Genomic DNA, 26,956 nt, shown 5'->3' with positions numbered 1-26,956 from the left:
AATGTTGCTCTATAAAGGTGAAGTTCTATTGGAAGGAGACATTTTTTAAGTCTCAAGTTCCCTAGAGTGTCTTGAGTTTTAAAGGTTGCAATTGGCAGAACAACTTTAAACAGTGAGCACTGAGCTGCGAAGAAGAAAATGTGTCCAGGTAACACCCTTATTTTCATCCATCAATAGGTGCCGAACTCCCCGTAGAATGGAGTGCAACATCAGAACTTTGGAGACTCCACTTATCTTTATTGAAGAACATGTAGGAAAAACATGAGTTCCTTTTCCAAGCAAAAGGTAAAGTTCTTTTGGAACAGGGATTACATTGTTATGAAACATTGCTCAATAAGGTTGAGTTCCATAGAGTCTCTGGATTTGTTTTAAAAATAAGGGTGTGTAAGATCTTTTGATTAACCCTTATATGTCTACAACATTTATATAATATTATGCCGACGTTTGTAATATGCCCATGCTTATTATGTGTCTCTTTTTTTCTGCAGTACAATTCGAATCAGTAGGAAAGGATGGCATATGCTACTTAACTTCTGTTTTAATACCGCCCTCACTTTTGTGGTGTTTGCCGGAGGAATCAACCGAACAAATTATCCGATAGTTTGTCAATCTGTAAGTATTGCTTTTTTATGTCCTGTAGTAGGATGGGATGTAGGGACTATTATAGTAGCAGCTGCTGTCATTGGAAAGCCCAGTTTACAATGTGTTTCTTTATTATGCACGCTGCATAGCAATGTGTTTGTAGATCATGAGAATTCCCGTATTTGTAATAGCAGAGTATTTTGTGTTGCGAAAGGTTAACATTACCCATAGCAATTTTCCAAGTATATGTCTTGGAAGAGGCAATTTGTCCCAGTGCATCAACCATAACACTGAGAGATCAGCCCCTGAGTAAGCTTCAGAAATATATTCTGCACATTTCTATTGGACTATTCCTACTGGATTTTGGGGTACTTTGAACAGAATATCCAGACACACTTGTTTTTAGCTTGCCTGTCCCTAGACGCATTGTGTTGTGCCATGCTGTACATGAATATGGCTTGATAATTTAAATGTGCTGATTTGAAATAAAACGACAGTGTATTGTAATAGCATCATTGTGTGAATACAAATGTGTGATTATTATGGTTTCTATCTGCAATTGGACCGAAAGCCCAAGATAAGCCAAGAGCTCCAGGAAAATGAATTGTAACGTGTCATTTTCAGCTCTTCAGTATATGAGGGTATCTGGTCATTATCAAACGTGGGTTCAGCCCACCTCTTTTTATTCAGAAATCCTGACTTTGATTTTCGAAAACACAACCTCAAAGCCCAATTACCCTAGAAATCATAATAGAAAGGCATCATTTCCAGGGTAATTTGGACCCTAGCAACCCTAGTACAAGATACAACAAGATGTATGTTGACCATCTAGATGAGGATTAGATCCCACACAATCAGTAACAGGAGGGCTATTTAAGGAGCAGCTTTCACTCTACAGGTGCATAGATTTAGGGTCAAAAGGGGGAATGTCATTTAAATTTGCAAGCGTTATTTAAAATGGCATTTTTGTGAATGTTTAGCACTGCTAGCAATGTAAAATTAGTCCCTGGGGATTATGACATTGCGCATTATCAGTAAGCAAAGGTTTACTAAGTTTACTAAGCTCGAGTGAAGGATTCGAAGTAAAAAAACTTCGAATTTCAAAGTTTTTTTTTTTGGGTACTTCGGCCATTTAATAGGCTACTTCGAGGTGCAATGTTAGCCTAGGGGGACCTTCCCCATAAGCTTTCTAAGCTTTTTTTGATCGAAGGAAAATCGTTCGATCGATGGATTAAAATCCTTGTTCGTTCGAACAAATTTTCCTTCGATTGTTCGAGTAGTTGCGATAAATCCTTCGACTTCGATATTCAAAGTTGGAGGATTTTACTTCGATGGTCGAATATCGAGGGTTAATTAACCCTCAATATTCGACCCTTAGTAAATGGGCCTCCAAAAGTTAACTTAAAGGTGAACCATCCCTTTAAGGGATTCTAGGGTGGATTTCCACCTCCATAGGCTCCATGTTCTTCAAGAAATGTGATCCAATAGCAGTCACCCTGCCCAAACTAAAAATGTCATCTGCTGATCCCCCTTGTTAGACTTTAAATGGAACATCAACAGATGTGGAAATGAGTAGAGTCTGCACAATCAGCGTGAAGCAATGAAACCATGTTATTTGGGTTGTGTGGATGGGCACATGGAACAATATCTGTCCATTTCATCTGAGAGACATATAAGTCTAAGGTTGGCCGGTATTTGGTAGCCTTTTAATAAATAGTAATATATATATATATATTATTTTATTTATTATTTTGTCAATCTCCAGTGTGTCCAACATACTTTCCCTGATTCCTTGCACATACAGATAAATATTTTTTCCTTGAGTTCATTTTTTATAAAACATTATGGAAATGGTGACATATTTTAACACATTCCATAAAAACTGTGTATAGCGAGAAATTGTTATTTTCTATTATGCTTTCTATATGGCAGTTTTATAACAAGTAGAATTTATTGCAATTTCCATTTCAGCTTTTAACACAGAAAAATAGGCACTTTAAATTTTTATTTTGCGCACACCAGTTTGGATAAGAAGATTATATTATCTTAGAGGAGAGTTGTTTGAAAAGAACAGCTGGGTAGTGCGCATGTGGGAATTATATTCTATTCTGCATTACTTTTTTTTTTTTTTGCTTTCTTGTGTGGTTGTTTTTGCTATGGATATCTGGAAGAATTGATGAACTCTTTTATGAGCTGCAAACTATTTTTCAGGCACTTGATAATTCTAAACTTTTAGCATGTGTGTCATGTGATAAATGGCCAACATATGAGTTATAGCCTATAGAGAGTTACAGGAAAATAGATGTTTAGGATCAGAACTGGGTTTCCTTTCCAGGAGTCTCTCTAGTTTGGATAAGAATTAGGGCTTCCTCAATGGAAATGTGGATATGCTGATTAGAAAACCCTGCACTACACTGATGAGCCTTAATAAGGGTGACACTGATCTGTAGTTGGGATCTGATCTGCCCGGTGCTTTAAAATCCAGTGGCAGACTACAGAGTATTCCTTGAAAATGGAAATTTTAAGAGCCCTGAGTCCCTTTTGCATATGAAAAGTACTGGGAACTGGGAATTACAGTGTAGTGCCTCCACCTAGTGAACACTGAGGAACACACCTCAGGGGGGTTCCACTAGGAATAATAAAACACACAGTTTGCAAATGAACAAATTTAAACTTTATATAAACTGGTATAGTAAACACTTGGGCAACGAATACACAGTCCTTGTTAAATGTCACAGTCCCAATGCTCCGGAAGGGGTTAATAAACCACACAGTTCAAATGATTGTCCCTTCCCCAGAGCTCTTATTCCCCAGGTAGTGGTACCTTATTCCCCAAAAGTACCTCTCCCTTTTGAAGTTGGCAGCAGCTCCCTCTTAGCAGGTAAATGGTTAAGACCTGTCTTCAGTATGGAGCTCCACACTTCTATCCATGCCAAGATCCTCCCTTGGGTGGCTCACTCACTGCAGCAGAATCAATCTCACTAGCGGCACCTTTCTCCTTCTGAGTTTCTATCCGCTTGGCAGGGGACTGGCTGGGCTCAATCTCCCCAGATTCAACAGCTTCTCTGTACCATACAGTCTTACAGCTACTCATGCTGCCTCTCTCAGCTCTCTCTCTGGGAGACCCCGTGCATTTGGCTCCAAAGTCAGGCACACCCTTTCTCCCAAGGATGCACTTGGGTTCCCAGCCAATCGGAAAGTTATCCAGCATGCAAGTGGGCTGGATGATGTCACAGGCAGACAAACAGGAGAAGGATTCCTCATGTCCCCTACAAATTCTTGCCAGTACTCCTTCTGCTTTGTATACAAAAGAGAAGATCTATTCACAAAAAATGTTTTTCTTAAGGGTTCTCATCTCTGGCTCAATTTTGCCACCCCAATAAGCATAATGGAAATGATTTGGCAAGACATTTTAAAATTGTATTTTTCTTTCCATGAAACTATAATAAACATTTATAACTGGTCAAGAAGATCCTATCCATTAGTGATGTGTGGGTTGACCACAACCACACCTGACCCTAACCTGATCGCTCCCTACTTGAAGCCTACCCAACCTGGTGCAACAGCTTCATTTATAGACCCATGTCCATCTCTGGCATCACTAGAGGGGGCAGACATATGCCTATGAATTGAGGCTGTCAGCTGTCAGTGTAAGGCAATCTTCTGCAGTTGGACCAAACCCACTCAACCAGTAGGTCCTCAGTCCCAACCTTCCACAAATAGATATCTCACATTGGCCCAGATTGAATTCTGTGAGAAAAAGTTATCTCATGACTTATCACGTAAAAAATCATAGACGAGATTCAATTCGAGGAGAAACAACTTTTCTCCTAATTCATTTCCAGTTTTTCCAATAGATAAACAGTGATAAACAGTGAGATAAGTTTTTCTGAATTAAATTGCATCTCAAATTGAATCTCGTCCATGAGTTTTAATGTGATAACCCCTTTTCTTACTAAATTGAATCTGGCCCTTTATTTCTGCTACAAGAAGAACAAGAACAACTTGACAATCAGTTGGATAAATCTGGATCCATCTGTTTCGCTGAAGCTGTAAAAATTTGAAAAGTTCCTAGTCATGCAATTCATCTGCAATTTACTACTGATTTAATAAATATTATGCATTACCCTGACTTCAAATGAAAAAGGGGTATTTTCTGTCCAAGGATTGTTTTTCTTTTTTTTCCAGGTTCTTAAATATTTATTGCAAAAGTAATTTGACACAATACATTTATTTTGAGTCAATTGTTGGCTTTAGGTAAAATGTAGGCTCATCCTGTCACTTCTGATTCTTCCACATGGCCACACACAAAAACTAAAAATATTCCATTCTTTGTTCCGTGCATTTACAAGCTAGATGAAGGTTGCAGAATAGTTTCTCATTGTGAAACAACATTAGCAAATTGTGCCCTAACAACTGAGCTATAATTGCATGTTTTCTGCAAAAAACATGTTGTCTTTTATAAATTATTATGTGTATAAAGAAAATGTGTTTGTCATTTGGGAAAGGGAGGGGTTTTTCTCTTTCATTTTATTTAACTCTCACATGCAATAATATTTTTGTTTCTACAAAAAAAGAAAGAACTTAAAGGAGAACCAAACCCTTTTTATTAAAATCACCTACCCCCCCTAAACAACATAGACTCCCTCCCTGCTCCCCCTAAGCCTAGGTGTTACCCTCGGTAAATGCCCCTAATTCTTTACTTACCCCTCGTTGCAGATTCAGCACATCGGAGTTCACTGGCGCCATCTTCTTCTCTCTCTTCTCTTTTTCTTCTCTCTTTTCCGTTCAGACTTTTTTAATTTGGATTTTATAAAAAATCTCACGACATTTGTAGTTTTGAAATTTATGAGTTTAGTCGAGGTTTCAAAAACCACTAAAACCACGAAAATTTGACTGTTGATAAATAGGCCCCTAAGAGTTGACTGAAGCAGTAGAATAACTGAATATTACCAGGTTCCCTATTTAGTTCTACCTTGTCCATATCCCTATGATTTTTTTCCACCAGTCAGGACCTCCACTAATAATTAGTGGTATTAATCCGTATATTATTTAGCAGTTTTTAATAAATAAATGACATGTTCCTACAAACCTAAAAGGCAAAATGTGCCGATCTTTATTTGTCTGTCTACCTGGTTATCTATGGTTATCTATATAATATCCCAGCTCTCAAATTGTGATAGCTGTTTCCATTTCTAGGAAGCCTGTAGAGATACAGAGATACCCCTCCCCATTATTGCAAAGGTTGATAACATATCCATCAGAAGACATAGAGGTCATATTTAGTAGATGAGATCCCATCATGGCTTTATTAAACCAGAAAAAACATGATCCTTGCCACCTCATTTAACTTGCAAATGATAGAATCAAAAAGAACAAATACCAACCCCAGCACAAGCAATACTCATGTGACATGTTGTTGTCATTTAATTTAAAAATGTAAACAATGCAGAGAGCATTGGACAAACATTGCTGTAGCTTAAACTCAAAGGGTCAATAGCTATTTATTTATTCTGATATTGTTTTTTAATTTTTAAATTATTTGGGGTTTTTTTTGCCTTTTTATTAAACTGTTGATAGGATTAGTTGCTCCTAACAGTGAACACCTTCATTTTTATTTGAAAATCAGAATTGTATTTTGATATTAGAGCTTGTGAAGCTGTTGTGGCAGTACTGACATTTGTGGCTTCTTTGAAATTAACCAAGTGTTGTAAATTACCTGATATTTGAACTACTTATTACCATAGAAGTCAGGCATTGCCACCCTATGTGTAACATTATGCCTTTTTGGCCAAATCCTTACCATCATTGGGGCAGATTTACTAAAGGGGCTAACGCTACCGACTTTTTGCCAGAAATCTCATCCGCAGGGACATCGGCAATTCACAGGCGCAGGCGACAATTTGCTAGCGAAAGAGACCTTTGCTATCGCTTGTTCACACTCTATCACTTGGCTCTGGCGAATGGTCGTTGCTCCACAAATTCACTAGGCTGCGGATTTTACGAAACGTTACCTCTCTCGTCAGAGTTTCCTTTGCCACCTTAAACCAGGCAAACTGATAAAACAAAGCTACATCTTCCTCAATCTGATGGCAGTGACATCATATCCTGTACCCCGGAAAGTCATAAAAAAAACGCTGGCAATGTTTCTATTTTTAAAACGGAATTGTCTTCAAAGGTCCGAACTATTAAAGATTTTTGGTTGAACATTTTTTTAACACAGATGACGGGCATGCCACATATATTTTATGGTGGGCTCATGTCTAGGGCATTAGAGGAGCTTTTATGTCTTTATTAAGCTCCCTTGGACATTTGTAATAATAAGTGGCCACTCCAAGCATTTATACCATCTCTTAAAAAGACGTGTATATGACTTTTATGCGCCTCCTCTATTCAAATTGACCTAGGTGTAAGATTACGAGTGAATTTTCGCTAGGCACAAACAAACGCTAGTGAATCTTTGCTATGAAATGCTCACACTGAAGAAGTATATCTAGCAAAATTCACCAGCGTTCAGCACCCAGGACGCAACCTCGTATTTAAGTGAATTAGCATAGTTGTAACGAATTTGCTTCTGGCGAAGTGTGCGAATAAGTCGCTGGCGACAATTTGCCCTTTAGTGAATCTGCCCCAGAGTGTTGGATAATTTGATGGTATGCTATCTTGGTATGGCTTTCTATTTGGTTCCTGCCTTTGGTCACTCTTTTTGATTTTGTAAGGGCATCTTTTATTTATTCCATTGTTCTCCCTCGTATTGTAATATGTATGGAAGTTTTTATTTTTCACTATCGAGCAGTTGCACTTTGTAGCAGTCGGAGAGGATAAACCAGCCAAATATTTTCCATAACGGTTCAGTGTCTCGGTTTTTCATGTTGTCGGTGGGAACTTAGCGAATGAGTTATCTGGATATATGTGTATTACTCAGTTTACCAACTCCTCAAATGTTTTTAGGGTAAATGCGAAATAGAGCTTTTTAGTTGCAGTGATTCCTTTCTCCACCCATTGAGAGATGAGTATAATTGGTATCAAATGGTTTAGTAGATAGAGATGTTACTGGGAATGAGAAGTTTTATTTTTTTGTTCTATATTTGTAGTTCCATGTTTGTGTTGAAAAGCAATTTTTTGGTTGTGGGTCTGATTTGCTTCAGGAGTAAAATTAATTGCACAAGGTCTCAATTTGTCATTGGACTGGCGTCATGATCTATGGGGCCGATTCACTAAGGGTCGAATATCGAGGGTTAATTAACCCTCGATATTCCACTAGGAACTAAAATCCTTCGACTTCGAATATCGAAGTCGAAGGATTTAGCGCAGATAGTACGATCGATCGATCGAAGGATTATTCCTTCGATCGAACGATTAAATCGAACGATTCGAAGGATTTAAATCCAACTATCGAAGGAATATCCTTCGATCAAAAAAAGTTAGCCAAGCCTATGGGGACCTTCCCCATAGGCTAACATTGAGTTCGGTAGCTTTTAGATGCCGAACTAGGGGGTCGAAGTTTTTTTTAAAGAGACAGTACTTCGACTATCGAATGGTCAAATAGTCAAAACGATTTTTACTTCGAATCCTTCGATTCGAAGTCGTAGTCGAAGGTCGAAGTAGCCCATTCGATGGTCGAAGTAGCCCAAAAAAAAACTTCGATTTTTTTTTACTTTGAATCCTTCACTCGAAGTTAGTGAATCGGCCCCTAAGTGTTTTCTCTTTTTTAAGGGGGTTGTTCAGCTTTAAATTAACTCTTAGCGGATTATTTATCAGAGGTTGAGTTTTAGAGGTTTGTGAGGTTGTTTTTATACCTCGAATGAATCTTTTCTAATTTATGAAAACACTTGAATGTAAAAATCTCAAATCAGTGAGTTTGGGGTGTAAAAACTTGAATACTCTAATTGATCAAGTTTTTGGTGAAAAAAAACTTGATCGAGTTTTCGAGTGAAACCCAACAAAAAAAACGAATCTATTTGTAGCTTCGGGGTATAATAAATCTAGAAAAATTAGTTTTGACTAAAAAAATACCCTTGAAAACTTGAATTTTTCTGGGAAAAATCAACTCAACCTTTGAAAAGTAACCCCCTTAATGTAATATAGAGAGTGATATTCTGAGACAATTTGCAATTGTTTTTCATTTTTTATTATGTGTGGTGTTTGAGTTATTTAGCTTTTTATTCAGCAGCTCTCCAGTTGCAATTTCAGCAATCTGTTTGCTAGGTTCCAACTTACCCTAGTAACCATGCATTGATTTAAATACAAGACTGGAATATGAATAGGAGAGGCCTGAATAGAAAGAGGAGTAATAATAAGTAGCAATAACATTACATTTGTAGCCTTACAGCGCATTTGTTTTTTTTAGATTGGGTCAGTGACCCCCATTTGAAAGCTGGATCAACTCAGAAGAAAAAAGCAAATAATTGAAAAACTATTAAAAAATAAATAATGAAAATGAAAAATAATGAAAAAATTGGCCATTCGATAACACGCTTAGGGGCCGATTCACTAACTTCGAGTGAAGGATTCGAAGTAAAAAAACTTCGAATTTCAAAGTTTTTTTTGGGCTACTTCGACCATCGAATGGGCTACTTCGACCTTCAAATCGAAGGATTCAAACTAAAAATCGTTCGACTATTCGACCATTCGATAGTCAAAGTACTGTCTCTTTAAAAAAAACTTCGACTCCCTAGTTCGCCATCTAAAAGCTACTGAAGTCAATATTAGCCTGTGGGGAAGGTCCCCATAGGCTTGCCTAACTTTTTTTTGATCGAAGGATATTCCTTCGATCATTGGATTTAAATCCTTCGAATCGTTCGATTCGAAGGATTTAACCGTTCGGTCGAAGGAATAATCCTTTGATCGCACGATCGCACTATTTGCGCTAAATCCTTCGACTTCGATATTCGAAGTCGAAGGATTTCAATTCCCAGTCGAGTAGCGAGGGTTAAATAACCCTCGATATTCGACCCTTAGTGAATCAGCCCCTTAAAGTTAACTTTCAGGTGAACCACCCCTTTAATAAGAAGATATTTAGAAATGACTTAATAGCCTAATTATAATGAGAGTGATTACATTCTAAATTCAAAGTTATCTGCACGCACACGTTATAGTAAAACTAATCACCATGTGACGTGTGAGCCTTCCAGGGAAATAAAAAAATAATTTTTATTTAAATATAACATATGCTAATAAAATGAAGGTAAAATCAATCTGATAGAGCCGGCTAAAGGGCACTAGAGTATACCAAGCGTAAACTTACAGATGCATGGATTAAATGTAAAGGTCTTTAGATGGAATGAAATGTATAATCAGGGATATGTTGCTCAGGCGGAAGAATGAGAAGTTGACCATTGATGCACCTGATGCTTAAATGTTAACATGCAGTTGAATAAAGCACCAAGATTTCTAATTAACATTCATAAGCTGCTTTAAATACCAGACACTATAACACTGTAAATGGTTTTCAAAAATAGATTTTTGGACACCACCAGTAGCTAAGAACAAAATATGAACCAGTGTATTTTAGTAATGGGCGAATAAAGTCACCAGACACAAATTTGCGGCGAATTTCTGTGTTTTACCGCAATCGAATTAATTCGCAAAACTGCGGTGACAATGAAAAACCCGCCGTGTCAAATAAAAATTGTCACGCGTCAAAATTATTCGGACATCCAGTGACTTGAAAGCAATAGTTGCGCGTAAAAAAACGATGCTCGCGTCAAAAATCAGCGCTTGTCAAAATTATTTTGACACCTATTATTTTGACACCTATTTGCATTTTGCGGATTTCATGGTAAATTCGCAAATTTTACGATGAAGCGAAACTGCACAGATTCGCCCATCACTTGCGTTTTTCCATAAAGCCCCCGCATCCATAATTTTAGGCTACATCTTGGAATCAATGGTAGTTGTGTGCACCTATAACCTGTATACCTCTATGCTAATTACGCAAATATTGTAGATGGGCTGTTTGGGTCTGTTGGACCCTCCAATCTGATATTTGTTCTGTGACCCTTTGCTTCTTAAATTATTGTAAGAACCCATTTTTTTTTTAAAATAAATTATTGAATATAAATCAAATAATGACAATGTTATACCTTCAGCAATAGGTGCTAGATTTGATTTTAGCCCTTTAAGGGGCCTATTTACTACCATTTGAATTTCACATAATTTCCTCAAACAATTTCTCAAAAAAATGGAGATTTATAAAAACCATGAAAAAAAAAAAAGCAAGTTGAGTTCCTATAGAAGTCAATGGGAGCTGCGTTGATCCCATTGGACCATTGTTTAGCCATTAAGACTTTTAGAGGTTTTCAGATTTTTTTTTCGCTAGTAAACTATTTTTTGTTTTCAAAAGCCTCTAAAACCACAAAAATGAGAATGTCAATAAAGGGGCCTCCGATTGATCATAAAATTAACATTGTAAGCATTGAAGCCGTAGATTTTACATTTCTAGCTCTCTCTTATATACGTTGCACTTCCTGTATACTGGCAACACACCAGGGTCGGCCTGGGGGGCCTGGGGTCCACGGAGGCTGCTGTCCCAGGGCCCCCCTCTCTGCTGCGTAAGTGCACCATCGAGCTGCGCCGCATGTGCGCAATGTTTTTGCCGTGACCACCCGACAAAGGGAGGTTGTGGCAGGAAGAACCCACAGATCTGGGCCAGCAGGGTCCACAATAGCCGGGGGCCCATCTGGTTTTTTCCTGGTGTCCCGCCAGCCCAGTCCGACCCTGCAACACACAGCATATTAAAATATTATTGCAACATTCAGGGATTACTTTCACCAATATATTTTTTATGTATTTTTTCTGCCCAAAATGACGCATCTAATTTAGTATAGTAGATTGTGTTGAAGTAAAATATAATTTCTTTAATAAGTCCCTTTTGTGCTTAAAGGGATACTGTCATGAGAAAAAATGTTTTTTCAAAATGAATCAGTTAATAGTGCTGCTCCAGCAGAATTCTGCACTGAAATTCATTTCTCAAAGAGCAAACAGATTTTTTTTATATTCAATTTTGAAATCTGACATGGGGCTAGACATATTGTCAATATCCCAGCTGCCCCAAGTCATGTGACTTGTGCTCTGATAAACTTCAATCACTCTTTACTGCTGTACTGCAAGTTGGAGTGATATCACCCCCCTCCCTTTTTCCCCCCAGCAGCCAAACAAAAGAACAATGGGAAGGTAACCAGATAGCAGCTCCCTAACACAAGATAACAGCTGCCTGGTAGATCTAAGAACAACACTCAATAGTAAAATCCCATGTTCCACTGAGACACATTCAGTTACATTGAGAAGGAAAAACAGCAGCCTGCCAGAAAGCATTTCTCTCCTAAAGTGCAGGCACAAGTCACATGACCAAGGGCAGCTGGGAAATTGACAATATGTCTAGCCCTATGTCAGATTTCAAAATTAAATATAAAAAAATCTGTTTGCTCTTTTGAGAAATGGATTTCAGTGCAGAATTCTGCTGGAGCAGCACTATTAACTGATGTGTTTTGAAAAAAAACATGTTTTCCGATGACAGGATCAATTTAAATAATGGAAAAAGTTTAAGTTGCTGATCAGATTGTATCTTTTAATTGCCATTCAAGACACCGCACCCTGTCTAACTTTATGCTTTAGAATAGGGAGGGTAATGTAATAACATGCGCAACGTTTGCTACCTGTCTAGTCACATATAGCAACCAGTAGCATTTGCTGGTCACCTATTGAAAAGCAAACATCTGAGTGTCTCCTATTAGTAACTAGACATTGTGCCTTTTAGGGCAATGGCACATGGGACGTTTTATCACCTCCCACGGTAAATCTTTGCTACCTTTGGGTGACAAATAGTTCCTAGGCTCATAGAGCCTATGAGTAAGTGCCTATTTGGCACGAAACGCATTAGGCTACACATGTCCTACTAAATACTTTTTACATTTTACAAAACATTGTTACTGCATTTATCAATTGCCGATTTTTTTCACTCACTTGGAGCGTAAAACTTTAATACCATTCTCTATTAACTATGAATAATGCTCAAGAATACAAAGTATTTACTCGATAGTGTTATAGGCCTGAGTAATTCTCATGCAAAGGAAAGTGTTTAATATGATTTATTAGCAGGGATACTGGAATAAAAAATCAACAGCAACGGGAACCAAATCAATATAGAATTGTCCTTCATTGTATATAATAATGTCCTTTAATTAATCTGCACAATTTGCTCTAACCCTAAGGACAACTGTAAGAAATATTCCATTTTACAGTAAGTGCAGGGTTATGCTATAAAGAGCAGAAAAATCACATAGGTACATTGCTTCACAATGGAACACTGCTTAGTAAATGGGGAGGCCTGTTTATCAAAATTTGGATTTGTGCCATTCTTCTTTTACTTTGAAAAAACTCACAGTTAAAAAACACGAATGGTACCATATTTATTAAAAAAATCCAAATATAAACAAAATGCCACTGAATAAAAGAGTAAAAAAATGCAAATACAGGTATGGGATCCATTATCCGGAAGCCTATTATCCAGAAATCTCTGAATTAAGTCCATCTCGCAAAATAATCCAGAATTTTAAAACAGTAGCTTGTACTTGATCCCAATTAAGATATAATTAATCCTTATTGGAAGCAAAACCAATGTTTACATGATTTTCTGGTAGACTAAGGGCAGGACTACACGGCCGATTCCGCTGCGATCCGATCAAAACCGCAGGCGTCACGTCGGATGCAACGGAAACAAGGTAAGTAATGGAAGTGTCGGATTGTGTCGCATTGTTGATGCGACGCGACACGACTGTCGGATACAGACGCAGCATGCAGCGTCTGCATCCGACAGTCGTGTCGCATCGCATCAGTGCTGCGACGCGACAATTGAATTGCTTACCTTATTTCCGTCGCATCAGACGTGACGCCTGCAATTTTGCGCAGCGCGGTGGAATCGGCCATGTAGTCCTGCCCTTAAGGTATGAAGATCCAAATTATGGAAAGATCCATTGCCTGGAAAACCACAGGTACAGGTATGGGATCTGTTAGCAAGAAACCCATTATCCAGAAAGCTCCAAATTACGGAAAGAACATCTCCCATAGAGGTATATTTATCAAAGAGTGAAGTTAATAGTGAAGTTCCGCCACTAGAGTGAAATTCCACCACTCTCCATTCATTTCTATGGGATTTTTATAGGCGTATTTATCAAAGGGTGAACTTTCACTTTAACCCATTGATAAATACGCCTTTCAAAATCCCATAGAAATAAATTGAGAGCTGCGGAATTTCACTCTTAGATAAATTTACCCCATAGACTTGTGGTAAAAATTGTGGTAAAAAATACAAATGTTGATAAACAACCCCCAAGTCTTTTTGGTTGTTTTAAATTTGCATGCAAATGATAATCTGTAATTCCCTGAGTTACAGAAGTAAGCATCAGTGTTTTACCTTTGTTGGCTACTGACAATATTCTTATTTATTTGGAATTATTGATGGGAGGCTTTCACTCAGAACGTAGGCTCTAGGGATCCGCGTCAGCCGTTTTAAACTGGAACTATATCCACTACATGCAGCTAACAAATATAGTTAGTGCCTGATAAATGTTTGAACTGACAGTTTTGGCTGCAGAAGAGATTCGGAATTTAAGACGTTATTTTTTTATAATGAAAGAGATTAGCATAAAAGTTATATTTAGGAGGAATGCATCTGTCAGCAGGGCAGTATAGGATATAGCAAGACCTCATTCTCCATAAAAGGCAAAGTCTGTCATAAGCACAATTAAAATAAGTAAAAGTATTGGATTAAGTAAAATCTAATATATTGCTCCATCATCTTCAAAATTCATTCATTGTGGGATGCATGGTGGTCCTACAGAAATACAAGCCAACCTTTCTATAGATATAACTTGACCTAATATTCCTGGGTATACATCAAAGATAAATCTGGCTTGAACCCATACACAGGTATGGGACCTGTTATGCAGAATGCTAATGGCCTGGGGTTTACCGGTTAACGGATCTTTCTATAATTGATCTCCATAACTTAAGTCTACTAAAAAATCTAAACATTAAGGGGCTTATTTATCAAAGTCCGAATTTATCTCAACATTTCCAGCCACAAACTCTAATCTAATCCGTATGGGTTTTTTCAGTGTATTTATTATTAGATCTAATAACCTAAAAACTCAGATTCTGTATGCTTTTTTCCCGAAAACTCAGAAACACAGCGCACCTCAAAAAATCATTGGGACTTCTCCCATTGACTTATATGCAACCTCGGCAGATTTGAGATGCCGAATTTTCTGATTCTGACTTTTCGATCCTCGGGGTATAATAAATTCAGATTTTTTACTAAAAGATCACAATTTTTTTTCGGGATTTTTGCATTCGGAGTTTAGTAAATAACCCCCTAAATAAACCCAATAGGATTGTTTTGCATTCAAAAAGGATCAAGAGAAAAAGGATGTAATTTTAAACATTTGGAATAATTTCATTATAATGGAGTCTATGGGAGGCAGCCTTTCCATAAGCTTTCTGGATAACGGAACCTATACTAATTAATATGTTTTTGCAATATCAAATCCATATTTTAACTATTCCAATCAGATTTATCAGTCATTAAAAGGATAGCATATCCCCTAATTAGTGATGGGCGAATTTATTCGGCAGGCGGGAATTCACGGCGAATTCCCGCAATTCACGAAACAGCCACGAATATTTGCCAGCGAAAAATCCGCCGGCATCAAAAGAACGGTCGCCAGCATCAAAAAAACTTCTTCAAAGTGCAATTTCTCTTATACATTTACAACCAGAATTTAAGACAATATCGAGTTTGGGGTGTGCCTATATATGGCAAGATAACTTGTTAATGATTCTTTTGATTTGTTGAAACTGAGGGTTATAGATGAGGATAAACAATGGACTAAGACGAAAATCTTCCCTTATTATGACAACCCTAGGTATAGTACCAAAGAGAGAAAGGAAGAGGGTATAACATTTACATTAGACGAATGAACCAAAATCAACGTTTTCTAAACCCTTATGGGGCCGATTCACCAAGGGTCGAATATCGAGGGTTAATTAACCCTCGATATTCGACTGGGAATTAAAATCCTTCGACTTCGAATATTGAAGTCGAAGGATTTTAGTGCAAATAGTTTGATCGAACGATTGAAGGAATAATCCTTCGATCGAATGATTAAATCCTTCGAATCGAACGATTCGAAGAATTTTAATCCAACGATCGAAGGATTATCCTTCAACCAAAAAAATTTAGGAAAGCCTATGGGGACCTTCCCCATAGGCTAACATTGACTTCAGTAGCTTTTAGATGGCGAACTATAGGGTTGAAGTTTATTGACAGCTTAAAGAGACAGTACTTCGACTATCGAATAGTCGAACGATTTTTAGTTCGAATCCTTTGAAGTAGCCCATTCGATGGTCGAAGTAGCCCAAAAAACACTTCGAAATTCAAAGTTTTTTTACTTCAAATCCTTCACTCGAAGTTAGTGAATCGGCCCCTAAGTGTAGCCTATACCTGTGAAATAAGAACATACAGTATATCTGTGTATGAGATGTTTTGGGTAGGATGAAGTCACTTGCAAGATGGTATTAGGAAGACAATCTAATTTATATAAAGTAACTGTCTTCCCTTCACCAGCTAGGGTTATATCCCAAAAATGAATATGGGTATCAGTCCAAATTCATGGACATCAAAGCTTATCTGCCCAATCTTTTAAATAGCAAGTAATCAATATAGCACTCATAAAGGTGGCCATACATGCAGAGATTCGCTCGTTTTGTGAGGTCACCAAATGAGTGGTTTTCTCCCCGGTATGGACACCTTGAGAATACAGGTGGTTGGACCAAGGACAGCATCATCGAACCGACATGGCCCTGAATCCAACGGGAATTTTAAACTTGGTCGATCTATATCGATTGGGAGAAGTCTCTCGGAGTAATAGTAATATTAATAATTTAATGGTTCATAGAGTTGAAAGGGGTTATTACTGTTGTGTAAATATGTGTATTTATGTGTAGGCTTCAACAACCCCATATATGACTTTGTATGTAATAGGGCAAACCTGGCACCCATGGGAGAGCCACATTTCTGATAATACTAAGTATACTGTTATGTGTATAGAGCGAAATACATTGTAGTGATGTTTCATGGAAAAATACTTTCACATCACTAGTATGCTTAGCTTGCAGAAAGTACTGATTTATTTCCAATTTATTTGTTTTGCTGCAGGTTGGAATCGTTTTGCATTATTCTACTCTGTGTACAGTACTGTGGATTGGCGTCACAGCAAGAAATATTTATAAGCAAGTGACGAAAAAACCTCACACGCCTCCGAATCCTGATCAGCCTCCATTGCCAAAGCAGCCAATGATTAGGTATGGGGAAACATCAAAGACTTAAATTCAATATTCTTGGCATTATTATCACTCTGAAACAGATGGGTTGATAAATCAACACTGGGCAAATTTGCACCTGGGCAGAAAACCATGACAACCAAAAAAAACCAAAAACCAACATTTCAATAGATGCCATGCTGCAAATGTTCCCAGTGTTGATAAATGAACCCCAGTGACTTTTGCTATGCAGAAAAGTATACGGTACATCGGATATTGTTTTTGAATTTTTTATATATTTTTTTTCAAATATACAAAGATTCCAGTGTCCAAAGGTAATTAGTGTTCAAGTTAAACATTTCTTTTAAACCATTTAAAGGCAATATACATGGCAAACATGGAAATATTTTTTATATAATAATAATTATCCTTATACTATATGCTAGACTCCATATAATTAACCATGGACTTTCCTTCGTTCTGAGGTTTTGGGCTACATTACACATAAACACAGATACAGGATATCATAATAAATGTTATACATGTATGCGAGCTGTTATCCAGAATGCTCGGGTTCTTGGGTTTTCTGGATAATGGATCTTTCCATAACTTTGATCTTCATACCTTAAGTCTACTAGATCATGTAAACATTGAAGGGCAGATTTATTAAAGTTCGAGTTGTGTTTTCCACAAAAATTCTGGGTTTTTTTGGGCTAAAATTCACATTTTCAGGATATCATAATAAATGTTATGCATGTATGCGAGCTGTTATCCAGAATGCTCGGGATCTTGGGTTTTCTGGATAATGGATCTTTCCATAACTTTGATCTTCATACCTTAAGTCTACTAGATCATGTAAACATTGAAGGGCAGATTTATTAAAGTTCGAATTGTGTTTTCCACAAAAATTCTGGGGTTTTTTTTGGGCCAAAATTCACATTTTCAGGTTTAAAAGATTTTGAGATTTATTATACCCCGACCCTGGAAATAGCTTGAATCAGAAAATACTCCATCTATAACCTTTCAAGGTCATGTAGAAGTCAATGGCAGAGGTCCATTTGAAGATGTTAATAGCCTTCATGATGTTTGAGTTTTTTTCAGTGGATTTTGCTGGAAAACTCGATCAGTTCGAGAAAATCGAGTTTTTTACTGCCCATGCCATTCAAGTGTTGGGATCCCTAAAAAGTCACATTAATAACGCATTGCATGCTTCCCTCCCTACATACAACACAATCTTGTTCATGAATCGTTCAAGGTGATGATGTTTTCTTTATTGTGTTGACATTAGCACAGGCCACTTGGAATTTGGGTTTGGTTTCTTATGGGACCAATCTGTTGTGGAGGATTGGGTTAGTGTGTCGACGCTCACTGGGGTCTTTGACAATAGGTCGGGGGTTAAAACAATCCAATAAAAAGCTTTTCTATTTTTTGAAAGTCCCTAGAGAACAACAGCTCTTTTTCTCTATATATAGACAGTATTCTCATTTTACACCATGGCTTCTTTTCTCCTAGGTGTAGTAAGTGCAGAAGCCTCTTTTTGTGTTGTACGCATACATACAGAGATAATGGACCTCCTACTATAATTTATAAGGCTGTTAGAAGTCACCAAGGAGTTCCGTGACCGGATAAAATCACAAGGTCACAGGCTGAGTACTTTTATACTCAACTGATTTATTGACACTGTAAATGTGGTTGGGCTTGTTTTTGCTTTTATTTCTCTTTTGATTTTTTGTGAGCGTTTCTTTAAAGGGATACTGTCACGGAAAAATATTTTTGTTTCAAAACGCATCAGTTAATAGTGCTGGCCCAGCAAAGATCTGCTTTTCAAAAGAGCAAACATATTTTTTTATATTTAATTTTGAAATGCGACATGGGGCTAGACATTTTGTCAGTTTCCAAGGTGCCCCCAATCATGAGACTTGTGCTTTGATAAACTTCAGTCACTCTTTACTGCTGTACTGCAAGCTGGAGTGATATCACCCCCCCCCCCTTTCCCCCCAGCAGCCTAACAAAAGAACAATCGGAATGTAACCAGATAACAGCTCCTCAATAGTAAAAATCCCTGTCCCACTGCGACTCCTTCAGTTACATTGAGTAGGAGAAACAATAGTCTGCCTGAAAGTAGTTCCATCCTGAAGTGCTGGCTCTTTCTGAAAGCAAATGACCAGGCAAAATGGCTGCCTATATATAAATATTACAACTAAAAAAAATACACTTGGTTGGCCAAAATTATATATGGCAGAGTGAATTATTTGCAGTGTAAACATTGTAATTTAGAAATAAAAAACTACACCATAAAAATCATGACAGTATCCCTTTAAGTTATTAATAACATTTTCTGACATCAGAATCTATTTATAAGGATATAATTTACTGTGTGCTGCACTCTTACATAGTACATATATTAATTTAGTTACTGGTCAATTTGTAATCACTAGTCTGCTCCCGGCCTGCCTCCAATCAACCTCCAGCCGCTCTCTCTTTTCCCTTTCTAGATACAATACTTATCAAATCACCGCACTATTCCATGCTCCACAGCTCAGCTCTGCCCCGTCAATGTCACAGCCCCACCCCTGTGACATCAAAATCCTCCCCCTTGTGTACCTGCCCCCTGCCTTAGCCAGTAAAGATTTGCTAAAAAGGTGGCAACCTTAGATGCGTGTTAAGTAGTTGAGTGCCAAAAAATTCAGGAAACCATGGATTTGGAAATTTGGAAACAGCTACATTTTGCCCAAATTTTGACAAATGCAGCGGAGTCAATTGGAAGGCAAAAATACATTGCAGTTAATACAGCTGAGCTCTGCAATACAGTAGCATATACTTTCTTCTTAGATAGACTGGACAAGAGGAGAACTCTGTTCCGACTGGCTGCTATAGAAGGCAAGGGATTTTTCTGTTTTTTCATGTATTTTCATCGTTGGTGAAAACACAAATTTCACAAATCTGTACAGGGTGAAAGTTTGCTCACACCTAGGGGATTATTTATTATAAGTCCAAATGCCAAAAACTCGAAACGTTCAAGTTTTTTTTACTATAAAAAATGAATATTTCATGAAATTCTTTTTTAAATTTGTCGTGATTTATTATACCCCGAGGATGGAAAAAGCCCGAATCCGAAAATCCGGCATCTCAGACCTGCCGAGGTTGTATATAAGTCAATGGGAGAAGTCCCAAAGGTATCCTGATCTTCGCTGGGTTTCGTGCAAAAATGCGAAGATTTCTTGGTTTTGGGGTGGAAAATCCGAAAAATTTGTTTTGTCGTACGATTTTCAAGAGTTTTTGGAGTTTTTTTCCCACACTGGATTTTTTGGGAAAATTTATAAATAAGGGAAAATAACCCATGTGGATATGGTCAGAGTATTTTTCAGAAAATAATGAGATAAATTCTGATTTTGATAAATAACCCCCCTAGTGTTAAGCGAGTGGTTGACCTTTAAGATAACTTTTAATATGTTATAGAACAGTTAATTGTAAGCAACTTTTCAATTGCCCTTGATTTCAGTTTTTAAATTATTTGCCTTCTTCTTGACACTTCTCAGCTTTCCAATGGGGGTCATTGACCCCATCTAAAAAATAAATGCTCTGTGTTTATTGTTGTAGTTACTTTTTATTACTCGTCTTCATATTCCAGTCTCTTATACAAAGCAATGCATGGTTGCTAGGGTAATTTGGACACTAGCAATCATATTGCTGAAATTGTGAACTGGAGAGCTGCTGAATAAAGAGCTAAATAACTCAAATAATAAAAAATGAATATCTATTGCAAATTGTCTCATATTCGTAAAAAAGGCATATTTGGGACACAAGTGGATACTTCTGACAGCTTCCAACCAGTATATTATAGAAAAAGAAAAAAGCATATACCCACTTATGATGGAAAACATTTTTTGTGGGTTTATTCCATGTTGTTCAGTTTAACACCAGAGTGTATGGTGTGAAATGGTGTCAAGCTGAACAACATGGGTCTATGCTTTTTTCTTTTTCTAAATTGTCTTAGAATATCACTCTCAACATCATACTAAAGGTTGATTTAAAGGTGAACAACCCCTTTCAGCCTCATCCCTTGGGTCAGTTCTTGTGTCCCCTGTCCTATAAGGCCAACAAAAAAGCAAAAAGGAAGGGCAGTTTAGGGGTTTGAAATATGCTATAACCATATATAAATCCTTGGGCACAACTATATTAACATGCTATTTTTCCATAAATGGTTTCATTGCCCATCAGTTTGAGGGTTTCTAAAGAAAGATAACGAAGCAAGAACTGAATGAGGTCAACTGACAGCTAGATTTATGGTGCATTCTTAATAAAGACTTAACCAAACATCAAATCAGGAACAATGCTAGAAATCATGACACCAAACACTAAACAAAGGAGAAGAGCAAAGAGGAATTGTGAGTCAGACAGACACTTAACAGGATAGTAAAAGAAACAGTGGCCTTCACAAAGATAGTATTGATGTTTCTTTCTATTATTTGACTGTTTGTACACAAGGCCAGATTGCAAAAACACAATCAGGTACTGTATATAATAAACACAAAACGTAGTCAGTAGAGTCCTGCAGTGGGTCGGGTACCCGCGGGTTGCCCGCAAAAACCTGCCGTACCCTGCGGGTTGTGGGTAAAAGTTCCGGGTGCGGGTATAGACGCGGGACAGCGGTTTTGCGGGTCGGCCGTGGGTCTTCTTAATATCGATTTTTCCCAGATAAGGAATCTTTCCATACCTTATGTCTACTAAAAAGCAGTTAATCATTTCATAAACCCAATAAGATTGTTTTGCCTCCAATATGAATTTGTGCAGCAAATTTACCATCAGGGATGTCACCTTTTGGGCAACAAATCTATGGGTGTTTTTTTGCGCTGATTTTCCCGCTGCAATTTTATAGTGCCAACTTTTCCTGTGCAAAATACGTGGATATGGATATTTTGTTGCTGTGTTTTTTTTTTTGTGGCAAAAAGTATACTGGCTAAATTTTGCGGCAGTTTTGTGCATATATTCTCCAATGTCAAAATGCAGATTTTCGCCATGAATCCATACCTGGCAAAAACCTTTGCCATTCACTATCCACTGATACGTTATGTTACGGGATAAAAATAATTCAGATTGTAAAAGGCTTCATAACTTGCTAGCATTACATAAATACAGGTATGGGACCTGTTATCCAGAATACTCGGGACCTGAGGTTTTCCGGATAATGGATCTTTCCGTAATTTGGGTCTTCATGCCTTAAGTAAATCATGTAAACATTAAATAAACCCAATAGGCTGGTTTTTCTTCCAATAAGGATTAATTATATCTTAGTTGGGATCAAGTACAAGCTACTGTTTTTTTATTACAGAGAAAAAGGAAATCATTTTTAAAAATTTGGATTATTTGGATAAAATGGAGTCTATGGGAGACAGCCATTCCGTAATTCGGAGCTTTCTGGATATTGGGTTTCCGTATAAGGCATCCTATACTTGTAAATAATGATGATTATGGAATCTAAATCTAAACAAAGTAATATTGTTGCTATAGTATATTTTTTTTTACTAAAACATTAAATGCTAAATTCTAAAAATGCAGCAGCACTTTGCAATCCATGCAAACGCATTTGCCTACATTGTTATTACCTCTAAATAATTTAGCACAAGAACGGTTTAAAAACCTACCATATGAGTTAAGAATATCACCCAGACTTTCCAAATGAAAGCTGACACTATCTGTTACCAACATAAATCTAAGGGCTCACAGACGTGAAAGCATTCAATTCCATGCAGGCTTGATTTTATCTTCCCTTACTTTATTCAATTGCTTTTCATTCTCCGTGCCATTAGTGTATATTCCTTCCTGCTGTTCCGACTTCAGCACTACCAAGAGAATGTTATTGTACCTTAGTACATGCGTTTGCTCCTGCCGCTCCAAAGTGCCATTTCCTATGAGAGATATCGAAGGAACATTACTGATATTGAATGCTATATCAAAAATATGCGCAACCAAAGTGTATATGGAGGCTGCACATCAGTTGTGAAAAGAGAGCTGAATACAGTTATATCCCCTTGTTCAACAAGAGTGAAAACAGGGAAATTAAGCCACTCCGTGTTTGGTCCTTACAAAGTATATAATTATAGTTCCAGTATACGACCCCCTCCCTTCCCAGTAGCAGGTGCCCATTTTGCAGGGGAACTATCTGTGCATTGGAAATCTAATTATCTACCTCTCAGGGTTCCCAAGCAAGTTGTGTCAATAAGTAGGTCATGCTGGCCCCCAGTGAATCAGATTCATACACCATTTTGGATATGTTCTCTGAAAGCTATTTGCACCTAACCTGTGCCAAATCACAAGTACAATTGTGTCTACTTTCGGTGCATCATTCAAAATTGTGCTGGAATTACACCACCAAAAAAAACCATAGCAATGTAGGTACAAAATGGCACTTTTTACTTTAATACATTAAATGATACCTTATACTTGCACAGAATCAGAAGCAATACTAGAGCAACAATATACAGCAAATATTTAAAGGGTCATTTATGACCTTTAATTCAGTGTGCAGAGTAAAAACAAAGTAAATGGGCCCCTATGTATTGTTCCTTAACACACTATATTGAGTACATCACTGCTCATGGCATTGTCGCTCCATCATGGTAAATGAGCATCATAGTGTTTCTTACTATTAGCATAAGTGGGCACATGACAGGGCACACTAGCCAATTAGAATGAAATTTATGGGGAAGACTTTTTGTCTTTCTAGATATTCACGGTAGGAAGAACAGTAGGGCAATGTTTTCATTCATCTGCACCCTGTTATCTTGTTAGTGGTCCCTGACAAGACACTGGACCGATAAGGGGTTCAAAATCCAAAGATCCTGAGGACATTTAAATTAACCTCCCCTGTCTTTACATGAAATAGACCCTGATTTAGTCAAAGTATTGTAATAAAAAATTTAAAAAAATTAGATTTATATGTACAGGGATGTCTGTGCCCCAGAGAGTGCCATGCAGAGTACATAACTATATATATATATATATATATATATATATATATATATATATATATATACTGTATGTATATTTATATATATATATATAAAAATATATACAGGCATTTCTGTCCCTCAGAGTGTGCCATTCAGAATACAAAACTATGAGGCATATTTATCAAGGGTCGAATTTCGAATTCAACGTTTTTTAAAACTCCGATACACTCCCATGAACTCGAAATTCGACCAATCAAAATGTATCGATAAAATCTAAATTTTCAAAGCCGGGTGAATAAAAGAGACCCGAAAACTCCAATAAAACTCTAATAAAATTAGATTCTAATTTAAAAAAACTCGAATGTCAGGAAGGCTGCAAACAACTCCAAATTCCATTGACTCAAACAGCAATGGCAAACAGCGAGGCAGGTTTTAGGTGGCGATTAGTCAAATTTGAGGCCAGAATATGATAAATCTTGAAAATGGAATTCAAATTTTTTTAAAAAAAACTCGAATCGAATTTGAATAACTCCCTAGTCGAAATTGACAGTTTTGACCATAAAAAAACTCAAAAATTCAGATTCCGAATTTGAATTCATTTTGACCCTTAATAAATCTGCCCCTATATGTAAAGGGATGCCTGTGCCCCAGAGTGTGCCACACAGAGTACAGAACTAATATAGTATAAGTAGATGTGACTGGCAAACCCTAGGAAACTATTATTTAGCATAAAACTGTATTAACCGCTCAAAGGAATGAACTGTTGCACAGAGAGAATTACTTTGGAACCGGAAATATATTTTGCAGTACAATAACTACATAAAGAAGAGTCAGTTGCTGCTGATATGTTATTTCTTCTTAGATCCAGACTCCAGACCCCAGGAACACTCGGCGGGTTCAGGAGAGTCTCTGTAAGGCGCATAGGTAGATAAATCAGCATGCGGGTGGATGTGTCAGTGCAATTCATTCCGCTCTATCGATTCATCTGCGCCGCTGGGAGAATATCTTGAAAAAGATGCACTATTGGGGGATGGAGGAGATTAGGATAAGGTTAAGAGCCTTTATTCAATTACCTTTAAAAGTAAAAGGAAGAGCAAGTCACGGGAGCCATTGTCTGTAAATTGCACCTTCAAAGTTATTTCAGTGAAACAACAAACAAACAAACACAGCAACCTTGATCTAATGCGACTTTTAGGGGCCCATTTACTAATCTCGAGTGAAGGAATAGAATAAAAAAAACTTTGAATTTCTAATGGTTTTTTTGGCTACTTCGACCATCGAATGGTCTACTTCGACCTTCGTTTGACCATTCGATAGTTGAAGTACTGTCTCTTTAAAAAAAAACTTCAACCCCCTAGTTCGCCACCTAAAACATACCGAAGTCAATGTTAGCCTATGGGGAAGGTCCCCATAGGCTTTGCTATCTTTTTTTGGTCATAGAAAAATCGTTCGATCGATGGATTAAAATCCTTCGAATCAATCGAAGGATTTTGGATAAATCCTTCAACTTCGATATTCGAAGTCGAAGGATTTAACTTCGACAGTCGAATATCGAGGGTTAATTAACTGTTTCACTGTTTGATAAATATACTCCTATGGAAGATGGCCATCATGTATTTCAGAACTTTCTTGATATCAGGTTTCCAGATAACAGATCCTATAAAGGCATGGGATCCATTATCTGGAAACTCATTATCCAGAAAGCTCAGAATTATGGAAAGGCCGTCTCCCATAGACTCCATTATATAGTGAATAAAGTACCCCCTCTTGTAAAATATAAGGATATTATAAGTTACTGAGGAGTTTCATGACCATGCAGGTCATGGAACTCCGAGGTAACTTCTAATATCCTCATATTTTACAACTGGGGGTACTTTATTTATTATAATACACAAGTTTCAGTGAGTCGTGACAGAAATGACATCAGAACTCACCGTTTATAACTGATGACATCAGAACTCACCGTTTATAAGGATATAATTTACAGGATATTCATGGCTTTTGTGTATTATATCTATATAATCCAAATTTTTAAAAATTATTTCCTTTTTCTCTGTAATAATAAAACAGTCGCTTGTACTTGATCCCAACTAAGATATAATTAATCCTTATTGGAAGCAAAACCAGCCTATTGGGTTTATTTAATGTTTACATGATTTTCTAGTAGACTTAAGGTGTGAAGATTCTAAATTATGGAAAGATCCATTATCTGGTTAACCCCAGGTCCGGAGCATTCTGGATAACAGGTCCCATACCTGTACTTTAATTTATTATAGTGTTTATCATAAAAAGAATATTTCAACAAGAGGTATACATGACATTCATGAACACATAGGGCCTACATTGATTCAAGGTCTGCCGTCTGATTCACCGTAATCAAGGTCTAGATGAGTATTGATTTGGGCCATTCCGTATCGATCGCCTATTCACAGATCGCATTTACAAATGTTCCGATAGGATGTGCCTCTGATGCAGCACAATTTATGGAACCAATTGATCACATCTTGTAAATTCCCAGAAATAAGGTAGGATCTGATTTGATGCCTATGATCCCATAATAATCCCATGTCTGCTGACCGAAATGAACCTGAGCTGGATCGCTTAAAGCAATCCTCAAACACAAATCCTATGCAATAAATCTATTTTGCTTTTCAAAGCTTATACCTGGTTCCCCCCCAGAATGCTACTTATTGAAGGCACTAAAAAGTCATTAGTTCTGAGTGACAGTAGCGTTTTGGACTGGGGTTGATTCTTACTGCTGGTTACAAGCTTGATAATTGAGGTAAACAGCCAATCAATAATGTAATACTGATATCACATTGCATTCTTGCTGAATATGCATCTATTTATAAATGAGTTGTTTAGTCAATTATGCTGTATATTGACCTTGCTGACTGTTACCTTATTCATGAAGTTGGCCTTAAAGTGGTTGATCACCTTTAAATTAATTTTTAGTATGACGTAGAGAGTGATATTCTGAAACAATTTGCATTGACTTTAATTTTTTATTATTTGTAGTTTTTGAGTTATTTAGCTTTTTATTCAGCAGCTCTCTAGTTTGCAATTTCAGCAATCTGGTTGCTAGGCTCAAAATTCCCATA

General features: G+C 37.2%; 1 protein-coding gene across 1 annotated transcript in view; it reads left to right on the top strand.

Moving 5' to 3' along the window:
* The window catches only part of adgra1.L (adhesion G protein-coupled receptor A1 L homeolog), a 137,331-nt gene that overhangs the window by 93,396 nt on the left and 16,979 nt on the right, over nt 1–26,956 (top strand). Inside the window, exons 4-5 of the mRNA XM_041568657.1 lie at nt 489–612; nt 16,799–16,944. Of these exons, the coding sequence (XP_041424591.1) occupies nt 489–612; nt 16,799–16,944 (270 nt within the window). The remainder of the gene's footprint in view (nt 1–488; nt 613–16,798; nt 16,945–26,956) is intronic.

The sequence above is a fragment of the Xenopus laevis genome, chromosome 7L (assembly GCF_017654675.1).
Source record: "Xenopus laevis strain J_2021 chromosome 7L, Xenopus_laevis_v10.1, whole genome shotgun sequence".
NCBI lineage: Eukaryota > Metazoa > Chordata > Amphibia > Anura > Pipidae > Xenopus > Xenopus laevis.
The sequence above is the reverse complement of the archived record's forward strand: the minus strand, read 5'-3'. Positions and strand labels throughout refer to the sequence as shown.